Below are 18558 nucleotides of genomic sequence, written 5' to 3' on the forward strand. Positions count from 1 at the left end.
GCTTAGAAACCTAAATATCCAAGTTGCTGACTAATTCATACATCAAGGGGTTAGCCTTTATCTGGTCTGCCTCCTACTTTGTTCCCAAAGAAGAATCTTTTGCTGACACAGTGGTTTCAAAATGCGGTCCTCAAGACCCCCCAACAGTCCAGGTTATTTTATATTCTTGCTTGTGCACAAATTGTAGAATCAAACTGACTTAGGTACTAATTAAGTCTTCTGTGGCTGTGCATGGATATCTTTAAAACCTGGACTTTTGTACATAGATTGTATACGTCTGGGAAAATTACCAAGATGGGAGTGGGCAACAAATCAGATACTATTATCTTCTAGAAGGAGCTAAATAAATAAGCAGATTCTGATTATTTGCACATAGCAACATCTAATGTGAAATAGAACTCCCATCTTAGTAAATGTCTGCATCTACTCAAGATAAACCGTGCTGGCCAAATATATTTTAAAAAGGTGCATACGTCCAGATGCACTAATACCGCTGTACGGAGTACAGTCAAAGGAGGGAAAGGTTACAAGTGGAGTACCCCAGGGATCTGTACTTGGACCGGTGCTTTTTAATATCTTTATTGGTGATATTGCTAATGGAATTGAGGGTAAAATGTGCCTTTTTGCAGATGACACAAAGGTATGCAACAGGGTAGACACACCAGGAGGGGTAAAACAAATGATTGAGGATCTAGGTAGATTAGAGGAAGGGTCAAGAGCATGGCAACTACAGTTTAATGCCAAAAAATGCAAAATCATGCACTTGGGTCTCAGAAATCCAAAGACTAAATATAATATAAATGGCACTATAATGGAAACTACTGAGGTAGAGAGGGATCTAGGTGTCACTATTTCAGGGGACTTAAAAGCAGGTAGGCAATGTAACAAAGCAATGGCAAGTCAGATGCTTGGTTGCATAGGGAGAGGTATCAGCAGTAGAAAGAAAGAAGTAATAATGCCACTGTATAGGTCATTGGTACAACCTCACCTAAAGTATTGTGTTCAGTTCTGGAGGCCATATCTCCAGAAGGATATAAATACATTAGAGACTGTACAAAGAAGAGCAACTAAAATGGTGCATGGCCTACATCACAAAACGTACCAGGAAAGACTAAAAGATCTTAATATGTATACTTTAGAGCAGAGAAGGGAAAGGGGGGACATGACAGAAACTTTCAAATATATCAAGGGTTTTAACCCCTTCCTGACAGAGCTAGTTTTTGCGTTCCTGACAGAGCCATTTTTTTCAAATCTGACATGTCTCACTTAAGTGGGGATAACTTTTTTTTGCTTTTACTTATCCCAGTGATTTTGAGATTGTTTTCTCGTGACACATTGTACTTCAAGTTAGTGGTAAATTTGGGTCGATACAGTCTGTGTTTTTTTGTGAAAAATACCAAAATATCGTGAAAAAATGGAAAATTTAGCAATATGCAAAATGTCACATTTTCTGCTTGTGAGACAAATAATCATACCACTCAAAATAGTTAATAACTAACAAAGACCATATGTCTACTTTATGTTGCAATCATTATTTCAACTTCCTTTTAATTTTTTTGGACACTAGGAGGCTTCAAATATGACTAGCAAATTCTCAAATTTTCAAGAAAATTTCAAACACTGATTTTTTTAGGGACCAGTTCAGTTCTGATGTGACTTTGAGGGACTTGTATGTGAGACACCCCCATAAATGATGCCATTTCAAAAACTGCACCCCTCACAGTATTCAAAACAGCATTTTGGAAGTTTGTTAACCCTTTAGGTGTTTCACAGGAATTAAAACAAAGTGTAGGTGAAATTTCAAAATTTCATTTTTTTTTCGGATTTTCAATTTTAATACATTTTTCTAAGGAACACAGTACATTTTACTAGAGAAATGTGACTAAAAATTGATTCCCCCAATTCTTTGGTTTTCATAAATATCCTATATGTGGCCCTAGTGTGCACGGTGACCAAACCACAGGCTTCATAATAGAAGGAGCACCTACTTGATTTTGGAGACTCCTTTTTATGAGATTATTTTTTAGGCACCATGTAGGTTTCTAGGCACCATAAGATGCTAAAAGTTAGGAACCCCCCCACAAGTGACCCCATTTTGCAAACTACACCCCTCAGGGAATTCATCTAGGGGTATAGTGTACATTTCAAACCCCCAGGGGTTTCACCAATTGTGGTACAACTGGGCAGTGAAAATGAAAAAAAATAATTTTTCATTTTCACAGCTCAGTTGTATCAAAATTGGTGAAACCCCGGGGGGTTTGAAATGTACTCTATACCCCTAGATGAATTCCCTGAGGGGTGTAGTTTGCAAAATGGGGTCACTTGTGGGGGGGTTCCACTGTATGGGTGTTTCGGGGGTCATTCAACCAGAATCTGTGCTGCAAAATCCAAAAATCACTCCTTCCCTTCTGAGTCCTGCCATGCACCCAACTGGTATTTTTTGGTCACATGTGAGGCATTGCCGTACCCGGGAGAAATTGGGGCACAGATTTTGGGGTGCTTTGTCTCCTTCATTCCTTGTGAAAATGAAAAATTTTGAGCCAGATCTGCATTTTTGTGTAAAAAAATTTAATTTTTTACACAAAAATGCAGTTCTGGCTCAAAATTTTTAATTTTCACAAGGAATGAAGGAGACAAAGCACCCCAAAATCTGTGCCCCAATTTCTCCCGGGTACGGCAATGCCTCACATGTGACCAAAAAATACCAGTTGGGTGCATGGCAGGACTCAGAAGGGAAGGAGTGATTTTTGGTGGTGGAATGAATGGCGGGTGCTATGTCGCATTAGCAAGACCCCCGAAGCACCAATACAGTGGAACCCCCCCACAAGTGACCCCATTTTGGTCACCAGCTTTGGGAGGGGGGCTGGCGCTGCGGCTGGCGGGGGGGTGGGAGGGGTGCTGGCGCTGCGGCAGCCGGGTGGGTGGGAGGGAGGGGGGCTGCCGGGTGGGAGGGGGGGGGGCTGGCGATCGTTGGTGATCGGTGCGGTATACGCACACACACACACACACACACATATATATATATATATATATATATATATATATATATGTGTGTATATATATATATATATATACATATATATACACACACACACACATATATATATATATATATATATATATATATATATATATATGTGTGTGTATATATATATATATATACACACATTTGCACATTATTTTTTATTTTATTTTATTTTTCACTTTTCCAGCAGCAGCATGATGCTGCTGCTGCTGCTGCTGCTGCTGCGGGGGGGAGGGGGGAGGAGGGGAGCGCAGCGTGCGCTCCGGACGTAGCGGTGGAGCCGCTGGAGCTGCTGCTGCTGCCGGGTGAGTGCCCAGCGGGTGGGAGGGGGGTGCTGCCGCTCGGTGGTGATCGGTGCTGCACCGATCACCACCGTTTTCTGTGTTACCGAGCGGCTTAGCCGCCGGTAACACAGGAAACGCTGTGATTGACTGTTCAGATTTGAACAGCCAATCACAGCGATCGCCGACCGGGGGGGGCACCCCTGCCCCCCCTGGGCGGCGAGGGGGGATGTCTGCTGTCAGGGACAGCAGACATCTCTTAACTGTCACCGCGTCTATAGACGCAGTGACAGTTAGAAACCATGACGTACATTTATGCCATGTGTCGGGAAGTACTTCCCGACCATGACGTAAATGTACGTCAAATGTCGGGAAGGGGTTAACAAGGTACAGGTGGGAGACATTCTTCACAGGAAGAGGAGCAACAGAACACAAGGACATGCACTGAAACTAGAGGGAGGAAGATTCAGGGGAAATGTGAGGAAGAATTACTTCACAGAAAGATTAGTAGATAAGTGGAATAGCCTCCCATCAGAGGTGGTAGACGCAAATACAGTAGTAAAATTTAAACATGCTTGGGATAAGCATATTGATATCCTTACAAAAAAATAAGGATCAAATATGGTTTGAGGTAAATAAGGGGCAGACTAGATGGGCCAAGTGGTTCTCATCTGCCATCACATTCTATGTTTCTATACATGTGACGTAATCCGCTGCGCTCGCCACACTATTTAAAGTCAACTCCACGCAGAGGTGGATAGTGGGGGAATGAAAAGGTCGGGAGGACGCATTCCGTTGCCGCACGCTACGCTTCGGGGTGGCGTGGATAGTGGGGGGGTACCTAAATCCCACTGTATGTCATACAAGTGTATACTAAATGAAATGGCATCGCACCCTATAAAATCCCATGCGATCGCATGCGCCCTGCAAATACATAAGTACCCAGGAATCTAGGCAAAAAACTCAGGGCGAGGACATCTAGGTAATCATCTCAGATATACTGCCAGTGTCACAAGCTAGACCAGCAAGACAGAGGGAGGTTAACAAAAGATTGGGGTAGGAGAGAGGGATTCCAGTTCCTAGAAAACTGGGCGGGCTTCTCGGTCAGGCACCATCTCTTTTGTCTCGATGGCAGCATTATGCTGCTACAGAGAAGTGCTTTACTGTAACTACAAAATAAGGGCCTATGAAGTGGCTCATCCATCAAGATGCTGAACTTTAATTTATAAACCAAACATTTCTCAGATAGGCACCTAACCCTGGCTTCAGCACAAGCATCCTGAGAATAATGTTGTGTATACCACTATACATTACACCAGTGCCTTCAGGCAGTGATAGTACCTTCTGGCAGATAGACGCATTTGTTGGCAGAACTTTACGCACTATTCTAATTGCATCCCAGGGGCACAGTAACGGTGTTAACAACCTTCCTTTAATAGATTTCGGTCTTTGTGTTTCTAAATAAATCAAATGTGAAATATACTTGGTTATTATAATGAAACAATAATGCAGCACTATTTAGTCGATCTGAAAAAAATTAGGTTGTGTTTACATTGTGCGATAAATGAGAGAATACTTGGAGAGTTCCTTAGGCAGATCAGGTGGTTTTGTTTAATTAACCCTTTCACAATTACCTGTCATGAAGGCTCAGATAGGTCTGGTCCCAACTGTAAGGATTCTGGGAGTATCCCCGGTACCCTAACTCCGTTGCCTCTGACTGGAATCGACGGACGTGTGCGTTGCTAGGCTTCACCTGGGCCCGTCTCGGCTGAAGGGCGAATTAGGTCCGCCCCACTCCGCTACAGGCAGGTCTTAGGAAATGACAACACGTCCGCCGAGGCCAGGAGAGAGCAAGGGGAACAAGCTAGCTAAATCCCTATACCGGGGAACTCCCAGAAGCCCAAAGAAGTAATAAGGCTGAGCAGGTGACACTGACTGGCAACAATGCAAGTGAGATATAATACAATGAAATGGTAACAATGCTAATGAGATGTTATATAATGAAATGGCAACAATGCTTATGAGATGTTATATAATGAAATGGCAACAATGCCCAGAAGAAGATAACGTAAAATGGCAACAATGCTAATGAGATGTAATATAATGAAATGGCAATAATGCCCAGTGACACCGTGTGTCAAAACTGCATAAGGAGAAAGACAGGGTAACCCCTGACTTATCTGAGAAGATGACGGAGTCCCAGACAAGCACTTGCAGATCTCTTGGGCTGATGAGTGTACAGCGGGGCAGACAAGCTGAATCCCAGGCACAGCAGGACCAAACCAGGCAGGGCAGGACAGGCGTGGAACAACAGGAGGGCTTCCGACAGAAACCAGGACCAGGAACACGATCTGACACAGGCTGACAGAACGCTATAACCGGCGTCTGTCTGAGAGAGACGCCGGCTTATATTTTGAATTTGCCGCCCACTGCGTGACGTCACATCCGGTCCATCCTGCAGAGTCTTCCCCCTGCAGAGACGGCCGCGGCGGAAGTTCGGGGCGTTGCCTAGCAACGTCCCCGAAGCCTTCCAGTGACGCGTCCCAGGAAGATGGCCGCCATCCTAGCAGCGCAGACGCTGCTGACGGATTAGGACGGCGGCGCCGCCTGGGACGGCGTCTAACACCAACAAGTTTCCTCCCCCACCACAAACTCATGCACTTATCACGGGATATGCATCGGTTTGCAGAGAGGACATAGAAGTCATGAAACAATGCCCTGTGGCCAGGACCCCCGAGACTAGAAAGCCTTGCAACAGTTTTCTCAAAAGATATATTGAATTTCAAGACCTTCATTTATCAACTTGCTATACAAAAGCCCCAGGGACCCAATAGTATTCTAGTTGCTCTATTCATACACCTGGAAAACTAGGAACCCTTTACCAACCAATTGCTGAAACTAGTATTATTGTTTTCTCAAAGAAAGGAAAAAATCCTTCAGAATGGAAACCACAAGACTTATTCAGAGTCTGAAGCTCCATTGTGTTCAGGTCTATAAAACGCAGGTAATAAAATGCAGGTCTATAGCCAAAGTGGTCCGCAACTGCGCAGGCACCCCTCCCTAATACATCAAATTGTGACAGTGGAAGCCATCACAAGAAAGGCACATTTGTTCCAGATTTATTCTTGGTGCAAGAAAGCTGTAGAACATACAGTAACTCAGATTTCTGTATTATCTCACCTCTAAGCAGCCTGTAATTTCTTCACCATCCCCATGGCAAATACACATCCGAGGACCCTTTGAAGCTACATTATACCAACTCAGCTGTGAGTGAAGATGTAGCGGATACGCGTGTAAAATTATTGTCCTTTTAAAATATATGGACAGAACCAGCAGCTATGAAATATACCTATAAATTTTAACTGAAGTATTATATATATGTAGATTATATAAATTAAGATTACAATGCAACCAGTTGCTAAAAATATTCAAATAATCAGTACCCTGAACTGGTTGTGGCTAGACACCCCTTTATTTATTTTGCTTTGTGATAAAACTCTTTATATATATTCTCCCTGTGCTTGGGTGGGTTTCCTCCGGGTACTCCTGTTTCCTTACACAATCCAAAAATATACTGGAAGGGTTATTGGCTCCCAACAAAATTAACCCAAGAGTGAATGTGTGTGTATGTACATGTGGTAAGGAATATAGATTGTAAACTCCACTGGGGCAGGGACTGATGTGAATGTTCAAATATTCTTTCAAAAGCGCTGGGGAAAAAGTGTGCGCTATATAAGAAACCGTTAATAAATAATGAATAATATAGAGAGAAAAGTTACATCTCAATATAGTGTTGCTTGATTTATTGCAGAATTGGAAGAAAAAAAAAGGAAATAGAGGTATTCAAACAAAAAAATAAAAATGAAAGGGCTAAAAATATTTTTAAATAAAAAGGAAATTTCTTTTGTGTGGTCTGTAAACTCCATGATCTGAAACAGGTTGCTACACAGATGTGTGGAGTCAACCCCCAATCTCAAGCGGAAATACTTTCGCATTGTGTGATTTTAATAGTTTACTAGGTAAAAATTGTACAGCAAATTAACAGACATGTGCTAGCTGGTCAGAAAAAAGCAGTCACAGGAAGACTGGCTTCAAACCTAGGGAAAAAACTGTATTAGCTCATTTTGCCTAGTGATAGGATGTGTTTTATGAATGACTGCAAGAACCATGAGGGAGACAGATATTTGAACCACTGGTAATAAAATGGTTTGTAGAGGGGAAATTCAATTGTAATTGGGCGCCCAATGAGAAACATACAATTATTTTGTACTCGGGAGTGATAGGGGCAGGCAGAAATCTGCAAAATGTAGGGCATTTGGGAATATATACACCTACATACCCTTTATATACCTTTCCTATCCAATTACAACCCTCCTGTACAGTACAAACATACCCTCTATTATTTTCTCTCACCTTTCCAGCCTCCTCATCCCAGGCCAAAATTGCTGGGTCACTGTATAATTCAGCCAAACAGGAACCTTTACAATCTGGTGGACCACTATGCAATAGAGAACACCTATACTTGTGTATCAATGCCTGTTTACTAATATATTGTAAGCTTGCCAGCAGGGCCCCCCTACCATTTTGACTGTCTGTAACTACCCTGTTTGCTTTACCCCTATTTACAATTGTAGAACGAAACAGAACTTACTGCACTGTAAGAAACTGTTAATACATGTATATTACATTTTTCAAATTTAAGAGAACTGAAAAAAACACATTTTTCAAATATAATGTAACTTCTTCATATGTAACATCAAAGCTGTAATCCATGGTCACAGAAATAACTGCACACTTGCTGACAGATACAGCTGATAAGTGACTGTTCTGTGCTAAGTACTGACTTAAGTAAGGCTGATAGAAACATAGAAACATAGAATTTGACGGCAGATAAGAACCATTTGGCCCATCTAGTCTGCCCCTTTTTTTACCCTTCAGGTAAACTCAACCCTTTTTAATCCTTATTTCTTTGTAAGGATATTCATATGCCTATCCCAAGCATGTTTAAATTGTTCTACTGTCTTAGCCTCTACCACCTCTGATGGGAGGCTATTCCACTTATCCACTACCCTTTCTGTGAAGTAATTCTTTCTAACATTTCCCCTGAACCTACCTCCCTCCAGGTTTAGTGCATGTCCTCGTGTTTTATTACTTGTTTTCCTTTGAAGAAAATTTCAAACCTGTACTATGTTAAAACCCTTGATATATTTGAAGATTTCTATCATGTCCCCCCTTTCCCTTCTCTGCTCCAAACTATACATGTTAAGATCTTTTAGTCTATCCAGGTAAGTTTTGTGATGTAGGCCATGAACCATTTTAGTTGCCCTTCTTTGTACACTCTCCAATGTATTTATATCCTTCTGAAGATATGGCCTCCAGAACTGGACACAGTATTCCAGATGAGGTCGTACCAATGACCTATAAAGTGGCATTATTACATCTTTTTTTCTGCTACTGATTCCTCTCCCTATGCAACCAAGCATCTGACTAGCCGTCCTCATTGCTTTGTTACATTGCCTCCCTGCCTTTAAGTCACTTGAAATAGTGACTCCTAGATCTCTTTCCTCCTCAGTAGTTTCCATTATAGTACCCTTGATACTATATTGAGCCTTTGGGTTTTTGAGTCCCAAGTGCATAATTTTGCATTTTTTAGCATTAAACTGTTGTTGCCATTCTCTTGACCAATTATCAAGTTTACTTAGATCATCAGTCATTTGATTTACCCCTCCTGGTGTGTCTACTCTGTTGCATATCTTTGTATCATCTGCAAAAAGGCATACTTTCCCTTCAATACCATTTGCAATGTCACTAACAAAGATATTAAAGAGCACTGGTCCAAGAACAGATCCCTGGGGTACTCCACTGGTAACATGTCCCTCCATAGAATGCACTCCATTTACTACAACTGTCTGTTTCCTATCCTGCAACCAGGTTCTTATCCATTTAATTGTTTTATAATCCAATCCCACACTTTCAAGTTTATTTAGCAGCCTGCGATGTGGGACAGTGTCAAATGCCTTACTAAAGTCTAGATATGCCACATCTACAGCCCCCCCTTCATCTAGTATTTTGGTCACGGAGTCAAAAAAGCCAATGAGACTTGTTTGGCATGATCTCCCTGCAGTAAAACCATGCTGTTTTGGATCCTGTAAGTTGTTTAATTTAAGATATTCCACTATTCTTTCTTTTAATAGTGTTTCCATTATTTTCCCTACTACTGATGTAAGGCTCAATGGTCTGTAGTTACTTGCTTCTTCTTTTTGCTTCTACATTTGCTTTTCTCCAGTCCTCTGGAACTGCACCTGTATCTAGTGACTAGTTGAATAAATCTGTTAATGGCGCTACCAACACGTCTTTTAGTTCTTTTAGTATCCTTGGATGCACTCCGTCTGGCCCCATTGATTTATCCACTTTCAGTCTTGAAAGTTCTGTTAGGACTTTCTCCCTAGTAAATGTACCTCCATCTACCTTATTTTTATGAATGTCCTTGCAACTTAACTGTGGTCCCTTCCCTTCTCCTTCTATAGTGAATACAGAGCAAAAGTAATTATTTAGATGATCTGCAATTGCCTTGTCTCCCTCCACCAAATTCTCAGTGTCTGTCCGCAGTCTTATTATTCCTCCATTTGATTTTCTCCTTTCACTTATATACTTAAAAAAAAAAATTGTTTCCTTTATCTACCGACTGAGCCATTTTCTCCTCAGCTTGTGCCTTGGCACGCCTGATCACTTTCTTAGCCTCTTTGCGTCTGGCAAGATACACTTCTTTGTCATTATTATTTTGAGTCTGCTAGTATGTCCTAAAGGCCATCTTTTTTGCTTTTACACTAGTTGATACCTCTTTAGTAAACCACACTGGCTTCCTTTTCCTGGTACTTTACTTAACCCTTTTGATACAAAGGTCCGTTGCCTTTAGTATTGCACTTTTTAATTTTCTCCACCTCTCCTGCACTCCTTTCAAGTTCATCCAATCTGCTAATGAGTCGCTTAAACATCTCCCCATTTTTGCAAAGTCAGCCTTCCTAAAATCCAACACCTTAGTTTTTGTGTGACTGGAGTTGGACCCTGCCTTGATACTAAACCATACTGCTTGATGATCACTGGATCCCAGGTTCTCACCCACATATATGTCTGATATCCTGTCACCATTTGTGAGTAATAAATCTAATACTGATGACATCACAAATGATGTTGCATGATGTGGGTTATGGCAACCCCCAGTCTACCCACAGTTAATAAATCTCATGTTGGGGATGGACATAGCTGGCTACCCTCCTGCATTCTGTAGGAGACTCCCTGAAATAGCAGCAATCTCCCTCTTTCCCTCATTAGCCTAGCAATCTCCCTCATTTCACCTAGCCCACAATACACTGTTACAAAAAATGTTTACTAACTGCTTTGGGGCTCATCTACATTTGGATATAAATCATTTTAAAAGATTCATATCAGATGTAGCAGCGCACACCCACGCTTCTAGGTGCCATATTCACAATCTCTTTACACAATCTCTCCATATATGGAACTAGACACGCCCTTTAGGTGTAGCATGACACGCCCCCTCAATGGGGCGCTGTGCAAAATTCTATTACCAACTATATTCTCTCTGAATCTTGTTTTCAAAAGTAGGCAAGTATGGGGATGGATGAATTTCCAGCTTCAAGGGAAAGGAAGGGGGGGGGGGGGTGTTACAAATTGTATCGTAGCATCAAAATGTCCAAAAGTGGCCTTACAATTTAAGTCATATACTAGTTAGAGTGCAATTAGACAACTAAAAAGAAAACCCTATGAGTTTGTTATTAATAAAGCAGCTAAAGCTACTAATAAATATATGGGTTTTCAATTTTCAAACACTTTACTTTTATTCATATTTCTGTATTACTTCCTAATTTTATTCTAAGGAAAAGAATAGTTGCCATGTTCATCTGTTTAGTGAAACACAAACATAAATGTTTCCAAGATGGATTTGCAGCCCTTAAATATTCCAGAATATTTTGAAACTACGTAGAGATCACGTAAGCATAATGGATGTACCATGTAGGGAACCCAATGCTGCCTCGTTTTAGGAATCCTGAGATTTGTTATTGAAAAATAATTAAATCCCACGATTCCTGAAAATTGAATTGTACAAAGAAACTATTATTCTGCAATGAGTGAACACAAAAAAAAAGATTGAAAATGACTTGCTAACTTAAAAAGCATTAATTTATTCTTCACAAAAAAAAAACACACACAAACTGGACACCACCAGAAAAAAAAAGGGGAGAAAAAACGGTACTTGTTTAGTTTTAAGGCACACGATATATCGGATGCGATATCGGACGATATATCAGATGCGATATAGGCCGATATATCGATGCGGGTTTTTACCTGTTCATAACCCCACTACGCATGGAGTTGATTTTATATAGTGTGGCGAGCGCAGTAATCCGCGTACGCTCGCCATGCTTCGGGCTCGGTGGCTTGCTGCGCTCGCCACACTATATAGAATCAGTGGGGTTATGAACAGGTAAAATAATCGCATTTGATCACATCGATATATCGGCCGATATTGCATCCGATATATCGGTCGCCATGAAACTAAACAAGTACCAAAAAAACATTGGCCTCCACAGGAAAACACACACAGACATCAATCCCCACAGGAACAAAATTATACACATAGCTGCTTCAACTTACAGAAAAGCAAAGAAAGAAGGGAGTAGCTTCCAGTTCCTCTTTCAGAATCAGCCATTTTTTTGTGTCAGTCACTACTAGAGTCTGTGCAGACAATGCACTGTGTGGGTAGAACAGCATGCTGCTGCGTGACCTATGACACCATATTACCAAGTTGCCATTAATAGGTCACAGCCCAGGCCGTGTTTGAACTGCTGGAAGAGCCCAGCACTACTGTACCTAGGCCAGAAGTTAATTTAGCCAAGGCTGCAGAAGACACATTACTTAATGTAAATAATCCTGGATTGGCTTCCCTAGTACCAAGCTTTATCCAAAACATATTGAAAGTCAACAAAATAGATCCATTTGAGGGGTCTAATATATGTTTAAGTCTTGGAGAGAGATAAAGGGAGGCAGAGATACAGTACCAGCCACTCAGCTCCTAGCTGTCATGTTCTCTGTTTGGTGAAACACAAACCGTGTGTTTGAAAATGACAGGCTTAGGTGGGTTTGTTGGTTCTTCAATTCTGTCTGCTTTATCTCTCTCTCCATAGCAGAGTAAATAGAACCCAACTCATTTAGATGTTCTTTTCAATGGGACTCTCCAGACCAAACGCTAAAAATCTGTAACTCTTGGAAGTAGGGATTGTAAACAATAACATATATAATCTTGCTTGGTATGAATTGGAAAGATTTTGTTAATTTACTAGACAGGAACTGAAATATAAAAATAAATGTTGCATTTATATACTTCCCAGTGATGCTAGATCCGACTGTACATTAGGAAGATTCCAAGTGATATAAATTTTAACTGAAATCACTACAAAATTGTTGGAGCGCAAAACTATGATGTTAAACATATGTTAAACTACATTCAGCTCAATCTGAAAAATGTATTCCCTTTTATTAATACTCTCTTGCCTCCACCATGAATAAATCAGGCAGCGGAATCCTGCGAGAACTTTGTCAAGACGAGAATGAACGCAACAGGAAAAACAATCAGTGCATCAGATGAGCACACTCTCGGCCCAATGCCAACACTCTCACATATAGAGCGGGGAATGAAATATGAAAGGTGAACTATTCGATATTGACTAAGAAAAAAACACAATAAATATTAGTTTTTCTGCACATAATTATTCTGAAGCAAAAAGGGGATGAAAGGAATTCTGATGTAATCTACAGAACAGTCAAGTCTCCAAATATTGTTCTACAAAAGCACACACAACCTTTTATGATGAATGCTCTGTGATTTCTCTGTTCAGAATGAACTATGTTTTGTTTCCATCCCTTTATTTAACACATTCTCTATCTTCCTTAATAGTGTCCCAATATTATAGTTATAAGTTAAGATTTTCTTTTTGGCTATTTTCATTATCTGAACTGGAACACTATTTATGTTCTGCTAAAAAGATTACTGAAATACTATTTCATGCCTTCTTTATCGCCCACTTTGATTGCTTTAACCCTTCACACAGGATCCGATACGTAATGCCGGCGGTCGGAATCCCGGAGGTCAGAATCCCGACACTGGAATCCCGACCGCCAAAATCCCGACATGGGGGGGACGTGGATCGCCCCCCCTTGCGGGCCCGGTGCCTCGCTACGCTCGGCACGCTATTTTATTCTCCCTCCATGGGTGTCGTGGACACCCATGGAGGGAGAAAGTTTCGGGATTTCGGCGGTCGGGATTCCAGTGTCGGGATTCTGAACGCCGGGATCCCGACCGCCGGCAAATTGACCGCATCCCTTCACACACAAGCCTACTATCATAAAGCTGACTCTCCATTTTGGTTGTGGCTGCTAAACTCAGGAGGTTAGGCTGCACGAAAATCTCCCATTCTGCTGGGACCTTTTTGAACCTAACAACAGAACTGGAAGTGATGTTACCAGTAATTTTGATGATGTAAAAGGTTATGAATACTACTGACACCACAATAATCAAGATGGAGTTGGTCTAAACTCACAGGAAGAGAATTTAGCACAGGGGTGGGCAAGTGTCAATCACATTCAACCACAGATACCCACCTGGTAGCTTGCACTAGACATTTCAGCAGCAGTAGCCAATAAGAATCAGGCTGTATAGGGAGGAGAATTCTTCTGTATAGGGAGGAGTGTCAGAGATACAGTAAGAACCAAGAAAACCCTCTTTGAAGGAATTTTGGTTTGACTTCAGATAATTTAAAATGTAACCCCCAATGTGTCCACTAATACCTATTTGTGTTGACCCAGCAAGACAACTGGAGGAAAATAATGTGGTCCATTACCTTGGTAAAAACCCTGGAGGTTGTGGACATAATGGGCTCATCCAAATGTGAATATGAAGATATGCATCTTTTGGATCTCATTTTATTATACGGACAACCAACCTCAAATCCATCCTGAATTTTGCAATGTTGAGATGGAGATTGAGCCGCTTTATGGGGCCTACACACGCTTTGATGTGTGTAGGAGAGCATTTTGAGCGATGCTAGATCACTGATCGCTCAGCAAACAGCACTGTGGCGAACTGGAACAATAAGTACAGAACCTAAAAGAGACTGCAGAGAGATGGCTAACCACATCCTGCAGGCCCCGGGAGCCGCAGCCAAATATACAGTGTAGCAAGAATATTCTTGCCTGCACTGACTATTTGGCCGGGCTATAGCGATGATGCGGGGCCACACATCGCTATCACCCACACATCGGGCAATTCAGACAAACCTACTAAGCAATTTTGACAACGTAGTCAAATAGTTTAGAAGAATCGTCCCGTGTGTACACCCCTTTATACCGAGGGGTGGATCCAGCCGCCGACAGACTGGGACATGTGTGTGTGTGTGAGATGCACGCGCGTCCCAGTTTAATAGAGTCCCTGTCTGCCGGCACTCGCCAGAAGGGGCATTCTGGCGGGCGGCGAGCAAGGACGAGACCAGCTTTGTCTGTACATATATTTTTTAATTAGGTTTGGCAGAACAAAATGGGGCAAGATTTTAAGTTTAATTCATAAACAGACAGACTTCCACCCCTTCCTGTAGCTGTCCACATTACCTATATAGCCATTCCATCATCTGGTATTGTTCATACATCTAGCACAAACTACAGATGGAGACGCTCTCTGTCAGTTTGCCAGTGCACCATATCTGTATAAAGTAGCTGGCAAATGGATAGAAACGGACAGGGACGCGCGTGAGTCTCATGTCCAATTGCAGAGAATGGGGTGTGCAAGCTTCTTGTGCGTGCGAGCCCCATTCTGGTGGACAGCGGGGATGACGCATGGTGTGCCGGGTGCCACCCTACTGAGAGCGGCTCCATCTGTACACAAGTGTTTGCTGCAGGTTTTCCGGATTCATCCCACAATCCAAAAACATACTGGTTGTTTAAATGGCTCTGAATAAAAGTAACAAAATGTGCATATGTGGTAGGTATAATAGATTGTAAGATCCACTGAGGCATGGACTGCTGTAAATGGACAAATATTCTCTGTAAAGCGCTGCAGAATATGTGTGCGCTATATAAATAATGGTTAATAGTAAGTCAAGTATAGTGATACTGTCTTATCTGCTTATTCTGTGTAGATACTGCTAGAGAATATTACCGTAGTACAGTCTGATTTGCATATTACTTTCATGTGACCCTTTTTTGCAGATCTGAACCAACCTACCTTCATCTGTGCTGGCTTGTGTCACATCAAACAGATTAGGAGATCGCTCCTCCAACAGCAACTGATGAATGTATGCACATCTCAGCGTCCACCATGGTAACACCTGAAAGGAACATTGGAGAATAATTATTGATGCAAAAATGATTGTAAACCACAAAAACATTCACTATTTAAAACGAATTGAACTTTTCGGGTGAATGTGACTCTTGCACACTCTACCATCATGGTACTGTGAGACAAGTTCACATCGAGCAAGATCACCTTGAATATCCGACTTTATATATTATTTAAAGACACGTATGACATTTGGATGCAAATAAATAAAATAACCAACAGAAATCCCTATATCTCACAGTTCATCCCTTTACGGGGTAACCCCTCATTCCCCCCATCCTTGTCAAACACGATGTTTATTAATTGGAAGGAAAAGGGATTAGATTCCTCCACTAAGGTCTATGACCCTGGAGGATTCTTATTATCCTTTAATGATTTACCCCGAATGGTCTTCAAAAACGTTGGTTTATATTTTATGCAAAATATAACTTGAAATCTGTACCGTACCACCAATTTCTGGGGGCTTTTATGTTCCTTATTGTTGGGAATACAATCTCAGAAATGTTCTTTTCTAGTCCAGTGTAGCATGTGTGTGTCTTTGTGTATGTATACTGTACCTATTAAGCGATATATATATGTATCTAATTAGAGAGAGAGGGAGGCCAGGCTTTGTAATAAAATGCTTAAACAACTCACACACACACACACACATATACACACCACTACCAAAAAATGTTTTATGAAAAATACCAGCAGCTATTTTTAAATAGTAAATAAAAGTGCACAAAAATCACTGGTACAGAGAGAGCACCATGTGGAAATGTCATAAAACCACATAAAGTGACTTGTCAATGTATACTATCTTTCCCATGTGGCCCACTGTAATAAGCAAATTCATGTATTATGCTGAAGTAAACTAAAAATCTGTTTCCACTCCAGCTCATTTGAACAGAAAATCAAAATTTCAGGAATTCTATCGTCATTCTAGAAAGACCAACATTGCCACAGCGCAATTCACACTTTAAACAGCAAGGAATCTTTCATATTCTTTGGAATATTCATTTTCTTTCATTATTTTTTTTAGCCTAGCCTACGTCCACATAGTCATGAGCAGAAAATGAAAGCAGTATAAAATGCTCTGTGGGAACAGACTATAATTTGTATTCTACTGGAGTATTCCAAGGGCAGCAGACAGAGAGATCTTGGTTTGAAGTGAAAATCACAAAATTACAAGCCGACATACCTTACTTAAAGCAGGTCAACACACATGAGAGCTCTGTCACAGTACACGCAAATTACAAGCTGCACTGATATTAATCAGAGGTGGGTAGCTGTTAAGTGACAAGCAGCAGGACTTGTAATATGAAGGCCTATCAAGCCGTTTCTGAAATGTTGTTGTAAGGCTTTATTATTGTTAGCCCTTTGGGGATCATGTAGTTTAGTAAGCACATGTGGAGACCCAAGTGTCACAAGATCACAAATATTTGTAATGGCGCAGTCCCTCCATTTAACTTGTCTGCCTAGGGCCTCTAAATCGGCTAAATTGTGGGCTAATGACAGACTCTGATTCAGGTTTCAGCAGAGTAGATTTTTAGATCACAAATATAAACTGGAAAAGACCAGTCAAGTCCTCAGATTAATGACAGCATTTCATGTACTATCCTTCACTATCTCATGACATGGGCATGGTTGGTGCCACACTTTGACTGTCAGCCAGCTGTGGTGGACACCTAGCCAGATGCCTGCTTAGCTTGTGAAACAGCACACATGTAAACTGTTACTAAGCTTTAACTGGTTGTAAACACACATAAAGAAGATTCTTGATGTGAAGTATAAGCATGAAGACATACCTAAATGTCTTCAACCTAAATGTCTTCAATGTTTATCAACCTTTATGGGCCTGTCACATATGCCGAAATAAAGGTTTCTACAGGTGTTTAGGAAAATGTCTATTGATCATTTAAGGGGGCCATCTAGTATTCAGCAAACTGCAAAGGTTGACAGTTTCTAGGGTTTCATGCATGAACCGAGGCCATCTTGGTATTGGTTGCTGGAGTCCAACTCTTTCCTCTTAATAGAGGTAAATGATCTTTCATGCATACAGAAAGATCATAGACCAATCTTTTGCAATGTGTTCAAATCGTTTCAGGCTGTGCTTGCTGACTTCTCCACTATGTGAAGCTGCAGCAGTGGGAGCGGCTGGTGCGCAGCCTGCAGGGAAGGGGATGGGGTGCCGAGCCACGGGTTCAAGTGCCAGAGAGAGGGCAGGAGTTGTTTGGCTGCCTCGACTGTCAGCCAGAGTTGCCTGCCCACTGCCATCTGCTTGCTTTCCTTGCAGAAGTGTTCCAGGAGTTGCGGAGTACTTTTTATGTTAATATATACAGTGGGGATTGAAGGTTTGGGCACCCCAGGAAAAATTCATTTTAATGTGCAAAAAGAAGCCATTGATTTTATTTCCATAATTTATACTTTCTAAATAACAGAAAACAAAATATGGTGTCTGCAAAAGTTTGGACACCCTGCAGAGTTAATAGCTTGTACTGCCCCCTTTGGCAATATCACAGTTTGTAAACGCTTTTTGTAGCCAGCCAAGAGTCTTTCAATTCTTGTTTGAGGTATCTTCGCCCATTCTTCCTTACAAAAGTCTTCCAGTTCTTTGAGATTCCTGGACTGTCTGTGACGCACTGCTCTTTTAAGGTCTATCCATAGATTTTCAATTATGTTGAGGTCAGGAGATTGTGAAGGACATGGCAAAACCTTCAGCTTACGCCTCTTGATGTAATCCACCGTGGATTTTGAGGTGTGTTTCGGAACATTATCCATTTGTAGAAGCCAGCTTCTCTTTAACTTCAGCTTTTTCACAGATGGCATCAAGATAGAGTCCAAAATTTGCTGGAATCTTA

The 18558-nt window shown here is 41.3% G+C and overlaps 1 protein-coding gene across 2 annotated transcripts in view; it reads right to left on the reverse strand.

Moving 5' to 3' along the window:
• TTC27 (tetratricopeptide repeat domain 27) overlaps positions 1 to 18558 on the reverse strand; it is a 414154-nt gene that overhangs the window by 310800 nt on the left and 84796 nt on the right. For both annotated transcript variants that reach the window (XM_083176116.1, XM_083176115.1), the window contains exon 6: positions 15602 to 15704. In XM_083176116.1, the coding sequence (XP_083032242.1) occupies positions 15602 to 15704 (103 nt within the window). The remainder of the gene's footprint in view (positions 1 to 15601; positions 15705 to 18558) is intronic.

Source organism: Crinia signifera, chromosome 3 (assembly GCF_055691185.1).
Source record: "Crinia signifera chromosome 3, ASM5569118v1, whole genome shotgun sequence".
Lineage (NCBI taxonomy): Eukaryota > Metazoa > Chordata > Amphibia > Anura > Myobatrachidae > Crinia > Crinia signifera.